The sequence below is a fragment of the Rhinatrema bivittatum genome, chromosome 6 (assembly GCF_901001135.1).
Source record: "Rhinatrema bivittatum chromosome 6, aRhiBiv1.1, whole genome shotgun sequence".
In the NCBI taxonomy this organism is placed as follows: domain Eukaryota; kingdom Metazoa; phylum Chordata; class Amphibia; order Gymnophiona; family Rhinatrematidae; genus Rhinatrema; species Rhinatrema bivittatum.
The window spans coordinates 5,516,319-5,531,991 of NC_042620.1; the positions used below are offsets into that span (position 1 = coordinate 5,516,319).

Sequence of the window (15,673 nt, forward strand, 5' to 3'; positions counted from 1 at the left end):
CAACCCTGTACATGATAAAGGACATTCATAATCTTCTGAGGAAAAATATCACAAGAAACACGTATGTTCTACTCACATGCACTGCTGTGGTGCCAACCAGAAAACTCTGCAAAAAGTACACTTGGAACCCATAGGGTTTTAGGCCTATTGTAATGTGCGTTTGATGTTTATGTTATTTGTTGTTTATTTATGATTGTTGTTGTTTTATGATTATGAATGTCATAAGATATAAACTGCTCTAGGCAATCACCAATAAAGATGTGGACGTGACCCTCAGAAAGCGAATAGTAAACTGAATTACCTGTATAGTATAGTAAATATCCCATACTAAAACAACACTAACTGCCAGCACTCAAACAGTAACAATCTTACCTATGAAAATGCAAAGTGCAACTATTACACCAGGCCCCAAAACACCTTTTATTAGGAGAAAAGAAAAAGCCAAGCTGTTATAGATCCTTACACAGAAACTACATGCCAGCAGAATACCTCATTTCGATCACAAATGCAAAACACAGATGGACTGACACCAAATAAAGAATAAAGAATAAACGGAAATATGCAGACAAAAACTGAATTGGAAACCATAAGAAGCCTGCCTCTGTATGCAGTGCAACAACAGAAAAACAGAAACACCATTACTCCTCATAAACAGTAATAAAATCAAGAAACATAACACATCAATCATAATAGTAAAACTATACTAACAAAGAATAAACATTTCAAAAACAGTAGGCAAATAGGACATCAATCAATAATTAAACATTTATTTTTAATTCTCAAAACAAATAAAATATTTAAAAAAAATAGACACAAAAAAATCACACCCAACAGTTAAATCTAATAAGAATTAAAAAATTCCTTGCCTGCCAATACCTGGGATTTTTTGATTTCCAGTCATCCTTAGGTTGTTAAGGGAGGCGGGTCATAACCTTTATCCTCTCTCTCACACACACACTTACACACTCCTCCTCACATAAACACACCCATGCTCTCACATACAGTCTCTCTCTTCCTCATACCCACAAACTCAAATGTATGCAGACTCTCTCACACATACGCAGATGCATACAGGCTCTCACTCACACATGAATACAAACTCACTCACATGCACACACATTCTGGATAAATTTTACTTTCTGGTATACCATCATACTTTGGTTCAAAGAAATGGAGAAGAAAGTATAGAGTGATGGGCAGTGAGATTTAAATTAATGTGGATGATTGCTATTAGTTTACTGAGGCTGGGTATTTTCTTTTTAATGTCTGTGTTTTCTTTTATTATTTTATGTATGTTTGTTTTATGATTATGTACTTTTTTGTGAATCACTTAGAAATGGAGCTAGGTGGTCAAGAAATATTTTAAATAAATAAATATATAGGCAGTATATGCATGCAGGCTCTCTCACATAAACACACACACACAGACAAAAGCATACAGGCTTTCTCAAATGCACGCACACACACACACTCTCAGGGCCTCCTCCTGTTTCTTCAGGCTATAGCTGTAATTTTCCGGCCAGCCACGGGAAGGCGCCATGATCAACCGCACTTACCCTGAGCACTGCTGAGATAGATCTCAGGAGGCTGCTAGGATCTCCGCTTAGCTGGGACACCACCATCACGTGCTGGTCCTGTCAGACCGCGCTTCTCCCTAGGCACAAGCGTGCGCACCTTTGTCCAGCCTTTCTAGGCCCCACGGTGGGAAAGTCCTGCCGGTGCTCCCTTGATTACATCAGCACAGCTGGGTATTTAAACCTCAGCTGTGCTCCAGCCCAGGTCCTCCAGCCTGGCAGTGCGTGTTGCTACTCATTGTTCCTGTTCCTTGCCTCTTTCTCTCCTTGCTATGCCTTGCCCTGCTTTGGTTGTCCTGCTTGTGTTTTCTCCCAGTACCTTGTCGTGCCCTGTCTGTTTGTCCCTGTCTGACTCCTGGCTCTGACCTTTGCTTTGGAGCTGACTACTCTCTTGCCAGTTGCCTGGTACTGATCTCTGCTACAGACACCAATCACTTTTTTGGACTTCTGACTGACCCGTCCTTGGCCTGGACCCAGACCTGCCTAATCACTGCCAGCCCTGATGTTTGCCTGTATCCTGATTCCATCTGACTGCTCCTTATGGGACACTCGCCTAAGCCCTGCTGGCCCCTGTAACCCAAGGGTTCAACCTGTGGGCAACGGGGCTGGTATAGGTGAAGTCCCAGCTCCAGTCCCAGAAGGAGTGTGTTCACCAGCTTTCCACACACCACAGGTTCACCTACTAGGCTGCGTCAACCACATCACAGCCCAAGGGCTCACATCTGTGACAGTTTGCTGTCGGCATGAGCTTGGTGGACTCATCCCTGGCTCAGGCTATCTCAGGGTTGGTGCTGCAATTCCAGCAGCACCAAGAGCAGCTCAACAATACGTCCAGCATTCTTCAAGACCTGACTGTCCAAATGGAATCTCTATAGATGCGTCTGCAGCAATGCCACCTACATCTGCTCCTGTTCAACATTTGAAATCCATGCTGCACCTTCCTCCACTGTCCAAGTATGATGCGGATCCTAGGGCTCGCCAGAGGTTCGTCAACCAGTGCACAATGCTCTTTGAATTGCAGGCAATCAGCTTTCCCTCTGACCAAACTAAGGTGACCAATATGTTGTATTTGCTGACTGGGCCTGCCCTTGCATGGGCATCTCCGCTATGGGAATGGAATGACCACCTGGTGGAGAATTTGGACAACTTCTTCCAGCAATTCCTACAAGTATTTGATGAGCCGGGTCAGGCATCAGCAGCAGCTACAGAACTGCTCCATATCCAACAGGGCATCCACACCGTGGTTGACTACATATTCAATTTTGTACCCTGTCCTTGGAACTCCATTGGGGAGAAGATAGCTTGACTGCCATCTTCTGGCAGGGCCTGACAGAGCGTATTAAAGATGAGCTAGCGGGTCGGTATCTACTACCCACATTAGAGGATCTCATCGGGTGGACCTCCGTTTTCAGGAGCGAGGCCAGGAAAGGTAGGCATCCTGCTGGCACTTCAGACTGGCACCTAAGTTCCAGCGACTGCTGGTCTCCACAGCAGATGCTTTGTCTGTGCCTCCTCCAAAGAAACCCATGCAACTTGGTAGATCCTACCTCACCCAGGAAGAGAAACAGAGATGTCTATGGAATAACTTCTACCTCTACTGTGCAGCTCAAGGGCACTTCTCCATCCACTGCCCCATAAAAGCAGGAAACTTTCATGCCTAGGGTTAGTCTGAGAGGCAACCCTAGGTTGGCCCTCACCCTCTCTTCAGATACTCATGCCAGTTTGCTTCTTTTCCCAGAATACCAAAGTACAAATGTAAGTCTTCCTGGACTCAGGTACTGAAGGCAACTTTATTGACGAGGCATTGGTCTGTCAATACGACCTTCCTAGAGTGACCTTGGACAAAGCAGTTACCATCTCCTCAGTGTATGGAGAACCCCTCCCTGGCTGCCTATCTATGGCTATCCTACCAATCACGCTCCAAACAGGGCTCCTGCACCAGGAGAGTATCTCCTACGTTATAACCAAAGCAGTCAACCCCATCATCCTGAGCTTGCCCTGGCTTATGCTCCATAATCCTGTAGGGAAGCCCTGCAGATTACCTATTGGGGAAACCTCCTGCCAACAATGATTTCTCTCCCAGGTTGTGGCACCAATAACCCTAGCTCACTTCCAGATCTCAGATCTCCTTGGTCTTCTCTCTCAGTATGCGTTTGCTAATGTTTTTGTAAAAAACCATGCAGAGACATTGCCATTCCATAAGTCTCATTATTCTCCAATTGACCTGCTCCTGGTCAAAATGCCCCTTCAGGGCAGGGTCTACCCACTATCTGCCCCCAAAACCGCAGCCATATCCAGTTACATCCAGGAGAACCTGGCACAGGGTTTCATCCACCCTTCATCATCTCCGGCGAGGGCAGGATTCTTCTTTGTGGGCAAAAAGGATGTAACCCTCAGGCTGTGCATTGATTACAGGGGCCTCAGTGCTATAACCCACAAAAGCAGAGAGCTATGCTGGCTTTGCATTGAAAGTGAAATATCAGACTTGCTCCCCTGCCATTGAAGCAGAGAGCTATGCTGGCTTTGCATTGAAAGTGAAGTATCAGGTATTTTTTAGTTTGGGGTAGTAAACGCCGTAACAAGCCAGCTACTCCCCTGCTTTTATGTGGTTGCAAATCCTTTTTTCCACATTTCCTCTTGCCATTGAAGCATAGAGCAATGTTGGAGTCGCATTATTGAATAAGGATATTCATCTCCAGGTAGTAGCCATCATTCCCTCAAGCCACCCCCATGCCTCTTCTCTTCATTCACATCCTCTAGACTTTATGGATCCAGTATTTATCCCACGCCCCTTTGAAATGCTTCACAGTTTTGGTCTTCAACATAAGAAATAAGAAAATGCCATACTGGGTCAGACCAAGGGTCCATCAAGCCCAGCATCCTGTTTCCAACAGAGGCCAATCCAGGCCACAAATACCTGGCAAGTTCCCAGACATTAGATAGATCACAAGCTACTATTGCTTATTAATTACCATCATATCAGTTTATGGATTTATCCTCTAGGAACTTATCCAAACCTTTTTTAAACCCAGCAATGAATTCCAGAGCTTAACTATGCACTGAGTGAAAAAGAATTTTCTTCGATATGTTTAAATGAGCTACTTGCTAACTCAATGGAATGCCCCCTGGTCCTTTTATTATCTGAGAGAGTAAATAACCGATTTACACTAATTTGTTCAAGTCCTTTCATGATTTTGTAGACATATGGTCAACAAGATTTTCAGGGACCTCCTTTACTCCCATGTCTTGGTGTATCTAGATGATAGCCTTATCTTTTCTTGCTTCTTGAAACAATACTGCAGAGAACCATTTGCATGCCTAACTTGAAAAGTGCACTTTTGAGAAGGATGAACTGACCTTCCTGGGCTGTATTGTTTTCTCGGCATGGTCTTCACATGGACCCAGAGAAAGAAAGGTCTATTCAAGACTGGCCTCGATCTGTCAGGCTTAAGGCTCTGCAAAGATTTCTTGGCTTTGCCAAATACTACCAGCAGTTCGTGTACAGATATTCCTCTTTGGCTGTCCCCCTCACCACCCTTACTAAGAAGGGCACTGACACCAGACATTGATCTAAGGAAGCAATCCAAGCCTTCCGTCACTTCAGGCAGGCATTCCTCCGAGACCCCTGTCTCCAACACTTGGATACATCTAGACTCTTTATCATAGAAGTAGATGCCTCTGCCATCGGGGTAGGGGCTGTCCTCACTTAAAACAATGATAAAGAAACTCTCTTGTCATGCTTCGTCTTTTCCAAGAGGTCCAACTAAATCCTTAAGGGATTCCTGAGGGCTTATGTTAAAGAACGACAGAATGATTGGGCATCTCTCCTCCCCTGGGCAGAATTCTACCAAAACAACCATGTTGTAAACTCATCGGGATCATCTCAATTCCAAATTGAATTTGGCAGACATCTACGGGTACCGCTTCCTATCTCCATATCAGTCCCATGTCCTGTAGCCAACATCGTAAGCCAAGACCTTAAAGGCAGAGGACCCAACTTCTTACAGCGGCTGCCAAGAGATACAAAAAAACAAGTGGACAAAAGGCAGCGGCCAGCACCCCATCTCAAAACCAGGGACACGATAAGCCTAGTACCCGCTATATACGCCTCAAGAACAGATCTACCAAGTTCTCACCAAGGTTTGTTGAGCCATTCCCAATCATTCAATAAATTGGACCAGTGGTTTATCAGCTAAAACCTATCCTCAAATCTATCTAATCTATCCTCAAAGTTCAGAATATGGTCCATGTCTCTGGTATTTAAAAATATTTTTCCCTCTATCCTGCTCCACAATAGAAATAAACAAGTCATTAAGAACATAAGAACATGCCATACTGGGTCAGACCAAGGGTCCATCAAGCCCAGCATCCTGTTTCCAACAGTGGCCAATCCAGGCCATAAGAACCTGGCAAGCACCCAAAAACTAAGTCTATTCAATGTTACCGTTGCTAGTAATAGCAGTGGTTATTATCTCAGTCAACTTAATTAATAGCAGGTAATGGACTTCTCCTCCAAAAACTTATCCAATCCTTTTTTAAACACAGCTATACTAACTGCACTAACCACATCCTCTGGCAACAAATTCCAGAGTTTAATTGTGCGTTGAGTAAAAAAGAACTTTCTCCGATTCGTTTTAAATGTGCCACATGCTAACTTCACGGAGTGCCCCCCTAGTCTTTCTATTATCCGAAAGAGTAAATAACCGATTCACATCTACCCGTTCTAGACCTCTCATTATTTTAAACACCTCTATCATATCCCCCCTCAGTCGTCTCTTCTCCAAGCTGAAAAGTCCTAATCTCTTTAGTCTTTCCTTATAGGGGAGCTGTTCCATTCCCCTTATCATTTTGGTTGCCCTTCTCTGTACCTTCTCCATCATTGGAGCAGTATAAGCATCTACTTTTATTCAATGTAATATTACATGAGAAATACACTCATGGTGCTTCTGAAATACAATACATACAATCAGGCTTATATACTCTTTACTGTCTTACGAAATCATGGTTTAGAAAAAATATTTCAGATTGACCAATCTCAATTTCATTTCTTGCATTAACAGGTCAGCATGACCCAGGTCCCAATTTCAATTACATCCAGCCACAGACGTACATCAGTCTGAGCGATATCCGTTCGGAGGTCCATATCGAGTAAGCTGGGGAATGGGGAAGTTATCCGAGCGCAATTATTTGGGAGGCACCCAGATAAAGTCATGTGTGAAACTGGAAGACAGCCCTTCAGCACAGCCAGACTTACCCCGATGAATGTATCAGTGCTAAACAGCTAACGTTAAGCCCTACTCCCAAAGCCCTGCAGCACCATCTCCTTTCTATCCAGGTAAATTCTGTGCGGGTAATGGAGGGGCAACGCTTGAAACTCTTAACGTTATCCAGGCAAATCCTTTGAATACGCACCTCTAGATTTCTATGTAAAATCAGCCAAAAATTCTGTAGCTTGAGAGATCTCTGTCAGGCAGACTCCAGAAGCTACGACATTACCCATCACTATCTACTTTAATTTGTTTTTAGATATTTATTCTTTTTTTTTTATTTATGTTTGTTCTTCTTTGGATTTTTAGTTTATGGTTTTGTTTTAAGTTTCACGATGTTGTGTTTTTATTTTTTGTCAATATTGTTTATTTAGCTACATTCTTCTCTATTTATTATGTATGTTTGCTGTGAACCACCAAGAACTCCCCGGGACTATCTTTGTTTGGCTGCAAACAGCAACCTGATAAACCTCAACTTTGGGAATGGTTATACATGCACGGAACGCGTAAAAAACAGAGAGAGAGCAGTTTGGACCTAGATCCTGATTCCAGCTTTTAGTATAATATTGACAGGTTGCATGATATTAATGATAGAGGTATTAATATAGATTTGCATGATATATTATACTGGGGATATCACCATTTTTGTTTGATTTGAGCGTAGGAAGGTGCCATTCTGTGAGGAAGGAGTTTGGGTACCACATACGACTATGAGTGGAAGTCCCCTAAGGGCTGATGGAGGGTGACATGGCAGGATTTTTGCAGGAGATCTTAGGACACTCACATGGCACATAGTCTGCACTCCGATTCTTCTTTAGGTTGGCCTCTCCCCGTGCAATGGAACAGCCATTGGGCTCAGCCTGGTATGCACACAGCGCAAGCCACTCCTTAGCCAGCCGATCCCTGTTCCTCAAATGATCTTCCATGTAAGCCTATATGAATGAATGAATGGAAACCAATTATTCACAGCCTGTGCATCTGGTACAATTCATCTATTCATGATCTGTGCCTCTAACACACTCTACCTACTCATGGTGTCTGTCTCTGATAATCCCCCTTCTTCTGATGGCCTGTGCTTCTCACTCCATCCACTCATGGCCTGTGTTACCAGTACACCCTATCTACTACTCATGGTATCTGTCTCTGATAATCCCCCTTCTTCTGATGGCCTGTGCTTCTCTCACTCCATCCACTCATGGCCTGTGTTACCAGTACACCCTATCTACTACTCATGGGGTCTGTCTCTGATAATCCCCCTTCTTCTGATGGCCTGTGCTTCTCTCACTCCATCCACTCATGGCCTGTGTTACCAGTACACCCTATCTACTACTCATGGGGTCTGTCTCTGATAATCCCCCTTCTTCTGATGGCCTGTGCTTCTCACTCCATCCACTCATGGCCTGTGTTACCAGTACACCCTATCTACTACTCATGGTGTCTGTCTCTGATAATCCCCCTTCTTCTGATGGCCTGTGCTTCTCACTCCATCCACTCATGGCCTGTGTTACCAGTACACCCTATCTACTACTCATGGGGTCTGTCTCTGATAATCCCCCTTCTTCTGATGGCCTGTGCTTCTCTCACTCCATCCACTCATGGCCTGTGTTACCAGTACACCCTATCTACTACTCATGGGGTCTGTCTCTGATAATCCCCTTCTTCTCATGGCCTGTGCTTCTCACTCCATCCACTCATGGCCTGTGTTACCTGTACACCCTATCTACTACTCATGGGGTCTGTCTCTGATAATCCCCTTCTTCTGATGGCCTGTGCTTCTCTCACTCCATCCACTCATGGACTGTGTTACCTGTACACCCTATCTACTACTCATGGGGTCTGTCTCTGATAATCCCCTTCTTCTGATGGCCTGTGCTTCTCACTCCATCCACTCATGGCCTGTGTTACCTGTACACCCTATCTACTACTCATGGGGTCTGTCTCTGATAATCCCCTTCTTCTGATGGCCTGTGCTTCTCTCACTCCATCCACTCATGGCCTGTGTTACCAGTACACCCTATCTACTACTCATGGGGTCTGTCTCTGATAATCCCCCTTCTTCTGATGGCCTGTGCTTCTCTCACTCCATCCACTCATGGCCTGTGTTACCAGTACACCCTATCTACTACTCATGGGGTCTGTCTCTGATAATCCCCTTCTTCTGATGGCCTGTGCTTCTCACTCCATCCACTCATGGCCTATGTTACCAGTACACCCTATCTACTACTCATGGGGTCTGTCTCTGATAATCCCCTTCTTCTGATGGCCTGTGCTTCTCACTCCATCCACTCATGGCCTGTGTTACCAGTACACCCTATCTACTACTCATGGGGTCTGTCTCTGATAATCCCCTTCTTCTGATGGCCTGTGCTTCTCACTCCATCCACTCATGGCCTGTGTTACCAGTACACCCTATCTACTACTCATGGTGTCTGTCTCTGATAATCCCCTGCTTCTGATGGCCTGTGCTTCTCACTCCATCCACTCATGGCCTGTGTTACCAGTACACCCTATCTACTACTCATGGGGTCTGTCTCTGATAATCCCCTTCTTCTGATGGCCTGTGCTTCTCACTCCATCCACTCATGGCCTGTGTTACCAGTACACCCTATCTACTACTCATGGTGTCTGTCTCTGATAATCCCCTTCTTCTGATGGCCTGTGCTTCTCACTCCATCCACTCATGGCCTGTGTTACCAGTACACCCTATCTACTACTCATGGGGTCTGTCTCTGATAATCCCCTTCTTCTGATGGCCTGTGCTTCTCACTCCATCCACTCATGGCCTGTGTTACCAGTACACCCTATCTACTACTCATGGTATCTGTCTCTGATAATCCCCTTCTTCTGATGGCCTGTGCTTCTCACTCCATCCACTCATGGCCTGTGTTACCAGTACACCCTATCTACTACTCATGGTGTCTGTCTCTGATAATCCCCTTCTTCTGATGGCCTGTGCTTCTCTCACTCCATCCACTCATGGCCTGTGTTACCAGTACACCCTATCTACTACTCATGGTGTCTGTCTCTGATAATCCCCTTCTTCTGATGGCCTGTGCTTCTCTCACTCCATCCACTCATGGCCTGTGTTACCAGTACACCCTATCCACTACTCATGGGGTCTGTCTCTGATAATCCCCTTCTTCTGATGGCCTGTGCTTCTCTCACTCCATCCACTCATGGCCTGTGTTACCTGTACACCCTATCTACTACTCATGGTGTCTGTCTCTGATAATCCCCTTCTTCTGATGGCCTGTGCTTCTCTCACTCCATCCACTCATGGCCTGTGTTACCTGTACACCCTATCTACTACTCATGGTGTCTGTCTCTGATAATCCCCTTCTTCTGATGGCCTGTGCTTCTCACTCCATCCACTCATGGCCTGTGTTACCTGTACACCCTATCTACTACTCATGGGGTCTGTCTCTGATAATCCCCCTTCTTCTGATGGCCTGTGCTTCTCTCACTCCATCCACTCATGGCCTGTGTTACCTGTACACCCTATCTACTACTCATGGGGTCTGTCTCTGATAATCCCCCTTCTTCTGATGGCCTGTGCTTCTCTCACTCCATCCACTCATGGCCTGTGTTACCAGTACACCCTATCTACTACTCATGGGGTCTGTCTCTGATAATCCCCCTTCTTCTGATGGCCTGTGCTTCTCTCACTCCATCCACTCATGGCCTGTGTTACCAGTACACCCTATCTACTACTCATGGGGTCTGTCTCTGATAATCCCCTTCTTCTGATGGCCTGTGCTTCTCTCACTCCATCCACTCATGGCCTGTGTTACCAGTACACCCTATCTACTACTCATGGGGTCTGTCTCTGATAATCCCCTTCTTCTGATGGCCTGTGCTTCTCTCACTCCATCCACTCATGGCCTGTGTTACCAGTACACCCTATCTACTACTCATGGGGTCTGTCTCTGATAATCCCCTTCTTCTGATGGCCTGTGCTTCTCTCACTCCATCCACTCATGGCCTGTGTTACCAGTACACCCTATCTACTACTCATGGGGTCTGTCTCTGATAATCCCCTTCTTCTGATGGCCTGTGCTTCTCACTCCATCCACTCATGGCCTGTGTTACCAGTACACCCTATCTACTACTCATGGGGTCTGTCTCTGATAATCCCCCTTCTTCTGATGGCCTGTGCTTCTCTCACTCCATCCACTCATGGCCTGTGTTACCAGTACACCCTATCTACTACTCATGGGGTCTGTCTCTGATAATCCCCTTCTTCTGATGGCCTGTGCTTCTCTCACTCTATCCACTCATGGCCTGTGTTACCAGTACACCCTATCTACTACTCATGGGGTCTGTCTCTGATAATCCCCTTCTTCTGATGGCCTGTGCTTCTCTCACTCCATCCACTCATGGCCTGTGTTACCAGTACACCCTATCTACTACTCATGGGGTCTGTCTCTGATAATCCCCCTTCTTCTGATGGCCTGTGCTTCTCTCACTCCATCCACTCATGGCCTGTGTTACCAGTACACCCTATCTACTACTCATGGGATCTGTCTCTGATAATCCCCTTCTTCTGATGGCCTGTGCTTCTCACTCCATCCACTCATGGCCTGTGTTACCTGTACACCCTATCTACTACTCATGGTATCAGTCTCTGATAATCCCCTTCTTCTGATGGCCTGTGCTTCTCACTCCATCCACTCATGGCCTGTGTTACCTGTACACCCTATCTACTACTCATGGTATCAGTCTCTGATAATCCCCTTCTTCTCATGGCCTGTGCTTCTCACTCCATCCACTCATGGCCTGTGTTACCAGTACACCCTATCTACTACTCATGGGGTCTGTCTCTGATAATCCCCTTCTTCTGATGGCCTGTGCTTCTCACTCCATCCACTCATGGCCTGTGTTACCAGTACACCCTATCTACTACTCATGGGGTCTGTCTCTGATAATCCCCCTTCTTCTGATGGCCTGTGCTTCTCTCACTCCATCCACTCATGGCCTGTGTTACCAGTACACCCTATCTACTACTCATGGGGTCTGTCTCTGATAATCCCCTTCTTCTGATGGCCTGTGCTTCTCTCACTCCATCCACTCATGGCCTGTGTTACCAGTACACCCTATCTACTACTCATGGGGTCTGTCTCTGATAATCCCCTTCTTCTGATGGCCTGTGCTTCTCTCACTCCATCCACTCATGGCCTGTGTTACCAGTACACCCTATCTACTACTCATGGGGTCTGTCTCTGATAATCCCCCTTCTTCTGATGGCCTGTGCTTCTCTCACTCCATCCACTCATGGCCTGTGTTACCAGTACACCCTATCTACTACTCATGGGATCTGTCTCTGATAATCCCCTTCTTCTGATGGCCTGTGCTTCTCACTCCATCCACTCATGGCCTGTGTTACCTGTACACCCTATCTACTACTCATGGTATCAGTCTCTGATAATCCCCTTCTTCTGATGGCCTGTGCTTCTCACTCCATCCACTCATGGCCTGTGTTACCTGTACACCCTATCTACTACTCATGGTATCAGTCTCTGATAATCCCCTTCTTCTCATGGCCTGTGCTTCTCACTCCATCCACTCATGGCCTTTGTTACCTGTACACCCTATCTACTACTCATGGTATCAGTCTCTGATAATCCCCTTCTTCTGATGGCCTATGCTTCTCTCACTCCATCCACTCATGGCCTGTGTTACCTGTACACCCTATCTACTACTCATGGGGTCTGTCTCTGATAATCCCCTTCTTCTGATGGCCTGTGCTTCTCACTCCATCCACTCATGGCCTGTGTTACCAGTACACCCTATCTACTACTCATGGTATCTGTCTCTGATAATCCCCCTTCTTCTGATGGCCTATGCTTCTCTCACTCCATCCACTCATGGCCTGTGTTACCAGTACACCCTATCTACTACTCATGGTGTCTGTCTCTGATAATCCCCTTCTTCTGATGGCCTGTGCTTCTCTCACTCCATCCACTCATGGCCTGTGTTACCAGTACACCCTATCTACTACTCATGGGGTCTGTCTCTGATAATCCCCTTCTTCTGATGGCCTGTGCTTCTCACTCCATCCACTCATGGCCTGTGTTACCAGTACACCCTATCTACTACTCATGGTATCTGTCTCTGATAATCCCCCTTCTTCTGATGGCCTGTGCTTCTCTCACTCCATCCACTCATGGCCTGTGTTACCAGTACACCCTATCTACTACTCATGGGGTCTGTCTCTGATAATCCCCTTCTTCTGATGGCCTGTGCTTCTCTCACTCCATCCACTCATGGCCTGTGTTACCAGTACACCCTATCTACTACTCATGGGGTCTGTCTCTGATAATCCCCCTTCTTCTGATGGCCTGTGCTTCTCACTCCATCCACTCATGGCCTGTGTTACCAGTACACCCTATCTACTACTCATGGTGTCTGTCTCTGATAATCCCCCTTCTTCTGATGGCCTGTGCTTCTCACTCCATCCACTCATGGCCTGTGTTACCAGTACACCCTATCTACTACTCATGGGGTCTGTCTCTGATAATCCCCCTTCTTCTGATGGCCTGTGCTTCTCTCACTCCATCCACTCATGGCCTGTGTTACCAGTACACCCTATCTACTACTCATGGGGTCTGTCTCTGATAATCCCCTTCTTCTCATGGCCTGTGCTTCTCACTCCATCCACTCATGGCCTGTGTTACCTGTACACCCTATCTACTACTCATGGGGTCTGTCTCTGATAATCCCCTTCTTCTGATGGCCTGTGCTTCTCTCACTCCATCCACTCATGGACTGTGTTACCTGTACACCCTATCTACTACTCATGGGGTCTGTCTCTGATAATCCCCTTCTTCTGATGGCCTGTGCTTCTCACTCCATCCACTCATGGCCTGTGTTACCTGTACACCCTATCTACTACTCATGGGGTCTGTCTCTGATAATCCCCTTCTTCTGATGGCCTGTGCTTCTCTCACTCCATCCACTCATGGCCTGTGTTACCAGTACACCCTATCTACTACTCATGGGGTCTGTCTCTGATAATCCCCCTTCTTCTGATGGCCTGTGCTTCTCTCACTCCATCCACTCATGGCCTGTGTTACCAGTACACCCTATCTACTACTCATGGGGTCTGTCTCTGATAATCCCCTTCTTCTGATGGCCTGTGCTTCTCACTCCATCCACTCATGGCCTGTGTTACCAGTACACCCTATCTACTACTCATGGGGTCTGTCTCTGATAATCCCCTTCTTCTGATGGCCTGTGCTTCTCACTCCATCCACTCATGGCCTGTGTTACCAGTACACCCTATCTACTACTCATGGGGTCTGTCTCTGATAATCCCCTTCTTCTGATGGCCTGTGCTTCTCACTCCATCCACTCATGGCCTGTGTTACCAGTACACCCTATCTACTACTCATGGTGTCTGTCTCTGATAATCCCCTGCTTCTGATGGCCTGTGCTTCTCACTCCATCCACTCATGGCCTGTGTTACCAGTACACCCTATCTACTACTCATGGGGTCTGTCTCTGATAATCCCCTTCTTCTGATGGCCTGTGCTTCTCACTCCATCCACTCATGGCCTGTGTTACCAGTACACCCTATCTACTACTCATGGTGTCTGTCTCTGATAATCCCCTTCTTCTGATGGCCTGTGCTTCTCACTCCATCCACTCATGGCCTGTGTTACCAGTACACCCTATCTACTACTCATGGGGTCTGTCTCTGATAATCCCCTTCTTCTGATGGCCTGTGCTTCTCACTCCATCCACTCATTGCCTGTGTTACCAGTACACCCTATCTACTACTCATGGTATCTGTCTCTGATAATCCCCTTCTTCTGATGGCCTGTGCTTCTCACTCCATCCACTCATGGCCTGTGTTACCAGTACACCCTATCTACTACTCATGGTGTCTGTCTCTGATAATCCCCTTCTTCTGATGGCCTGTGCTTCTCTCACTCCATCCACTCATGGCCTGTGTTACCAGTACACCCTATCTACTACTCATGGTGTCTGTCTCTGATAATCCCCTTCTTCTGATGGCCTGTGCTTCTCTCACTCCATCCACTCATGGCCTGTGTTAACAGTACACCCTATCCACTACTCATGGGGTCTGTCTCTGATAATCCCCTTCTTCTGATGGCCTGTGCTTCTCTCACTCCATCCACTCATGGCCTGTGTTACCTGTACACCCTATCTACTACTCATGGTGTCTGTCTCTGATAATCCCCTTCTTCTGATGGCCTGTGCTTCTCTCACTCCATCCACTCATGGCCTGTGTTACCTGTACACCCTATCTACTACTCATGGTGTCTGTCTCTGATAATCCCCTTCTTCTGATGGCCTGTGCTTCTCACTCCATCCACTCATGGCCTGTGTTACCTGTACACCCTATCTACTACTCATGGGGTCTGTCTCTGATAATCCCCCTTCTTCTGATGGCCTGTGCTTCTCTCACTCCATCCACTCATGGCCTGTGTTACCTGTACACCCTATCTACTACTCATGGGGTCTGTCTCTGATAATCCCCCTTCTTCTGATGGCCTGTGCTTCTCTCACTCCATCCACTCATGGCCTGTGTTACCAGTACACCCTATCTACTACTCATGGGGTCTGTCTCTGATAATCCCCCTTCTTCTGATGGCCTGTGCTTCTCTCACTCCATCCCCTCATGGCCTGTGTTACCAGTACCACCCTATCTACTACTCATGGGGTCTGTCTCTGATAATCCCCCTTCTTCTGATGGCCTGTGCTTCTCTCACTCCATCCACTCATGGCCTGTGTTACCAGTACACCCCTATCTACTACTCATGGGGTCTGTCTCTGATAATCCCCTTCTTCTGATGGCCTGTGCTTCTC

The 15,673-nt window shown here is 46.6% G+C and overlaps 2 protein-coding genes across 2 annotated transcripts in view; one reads left to right on the forward strand and one right to left on the reverse strand.

Moving 5' to 3' along the window:
- Positions 1-15,673, forward strand: part of DNAJB2 (DnaJ heat shock protein family (Hsp40) member B2) — a 497,647-nt gene that overhangs the window by 430,559 nt on the left and 51,415 nt on the right. The gene's annotated exons all lie outside the window — the stretch shown is intronic.
- PTPRN (protein tyrosine phosphatase receptor type N) overlaps positions 1-15,673 on the reverse strand; it is a 279,044-nt gene that overhangs the window by 65,413 nt on the left and 197,958 nt on the right. Inside the window, exon 19 of the mRNA XM_029604982.1 lies at positions 7,626-7,773. Coding sequence (XP_029460842.1) covers positions 7,626-7,773 — 148 coding nt within the window. The remainder of the gene's footprint in view (positions 1-7,625; positions 7,774-15,673) is intronic.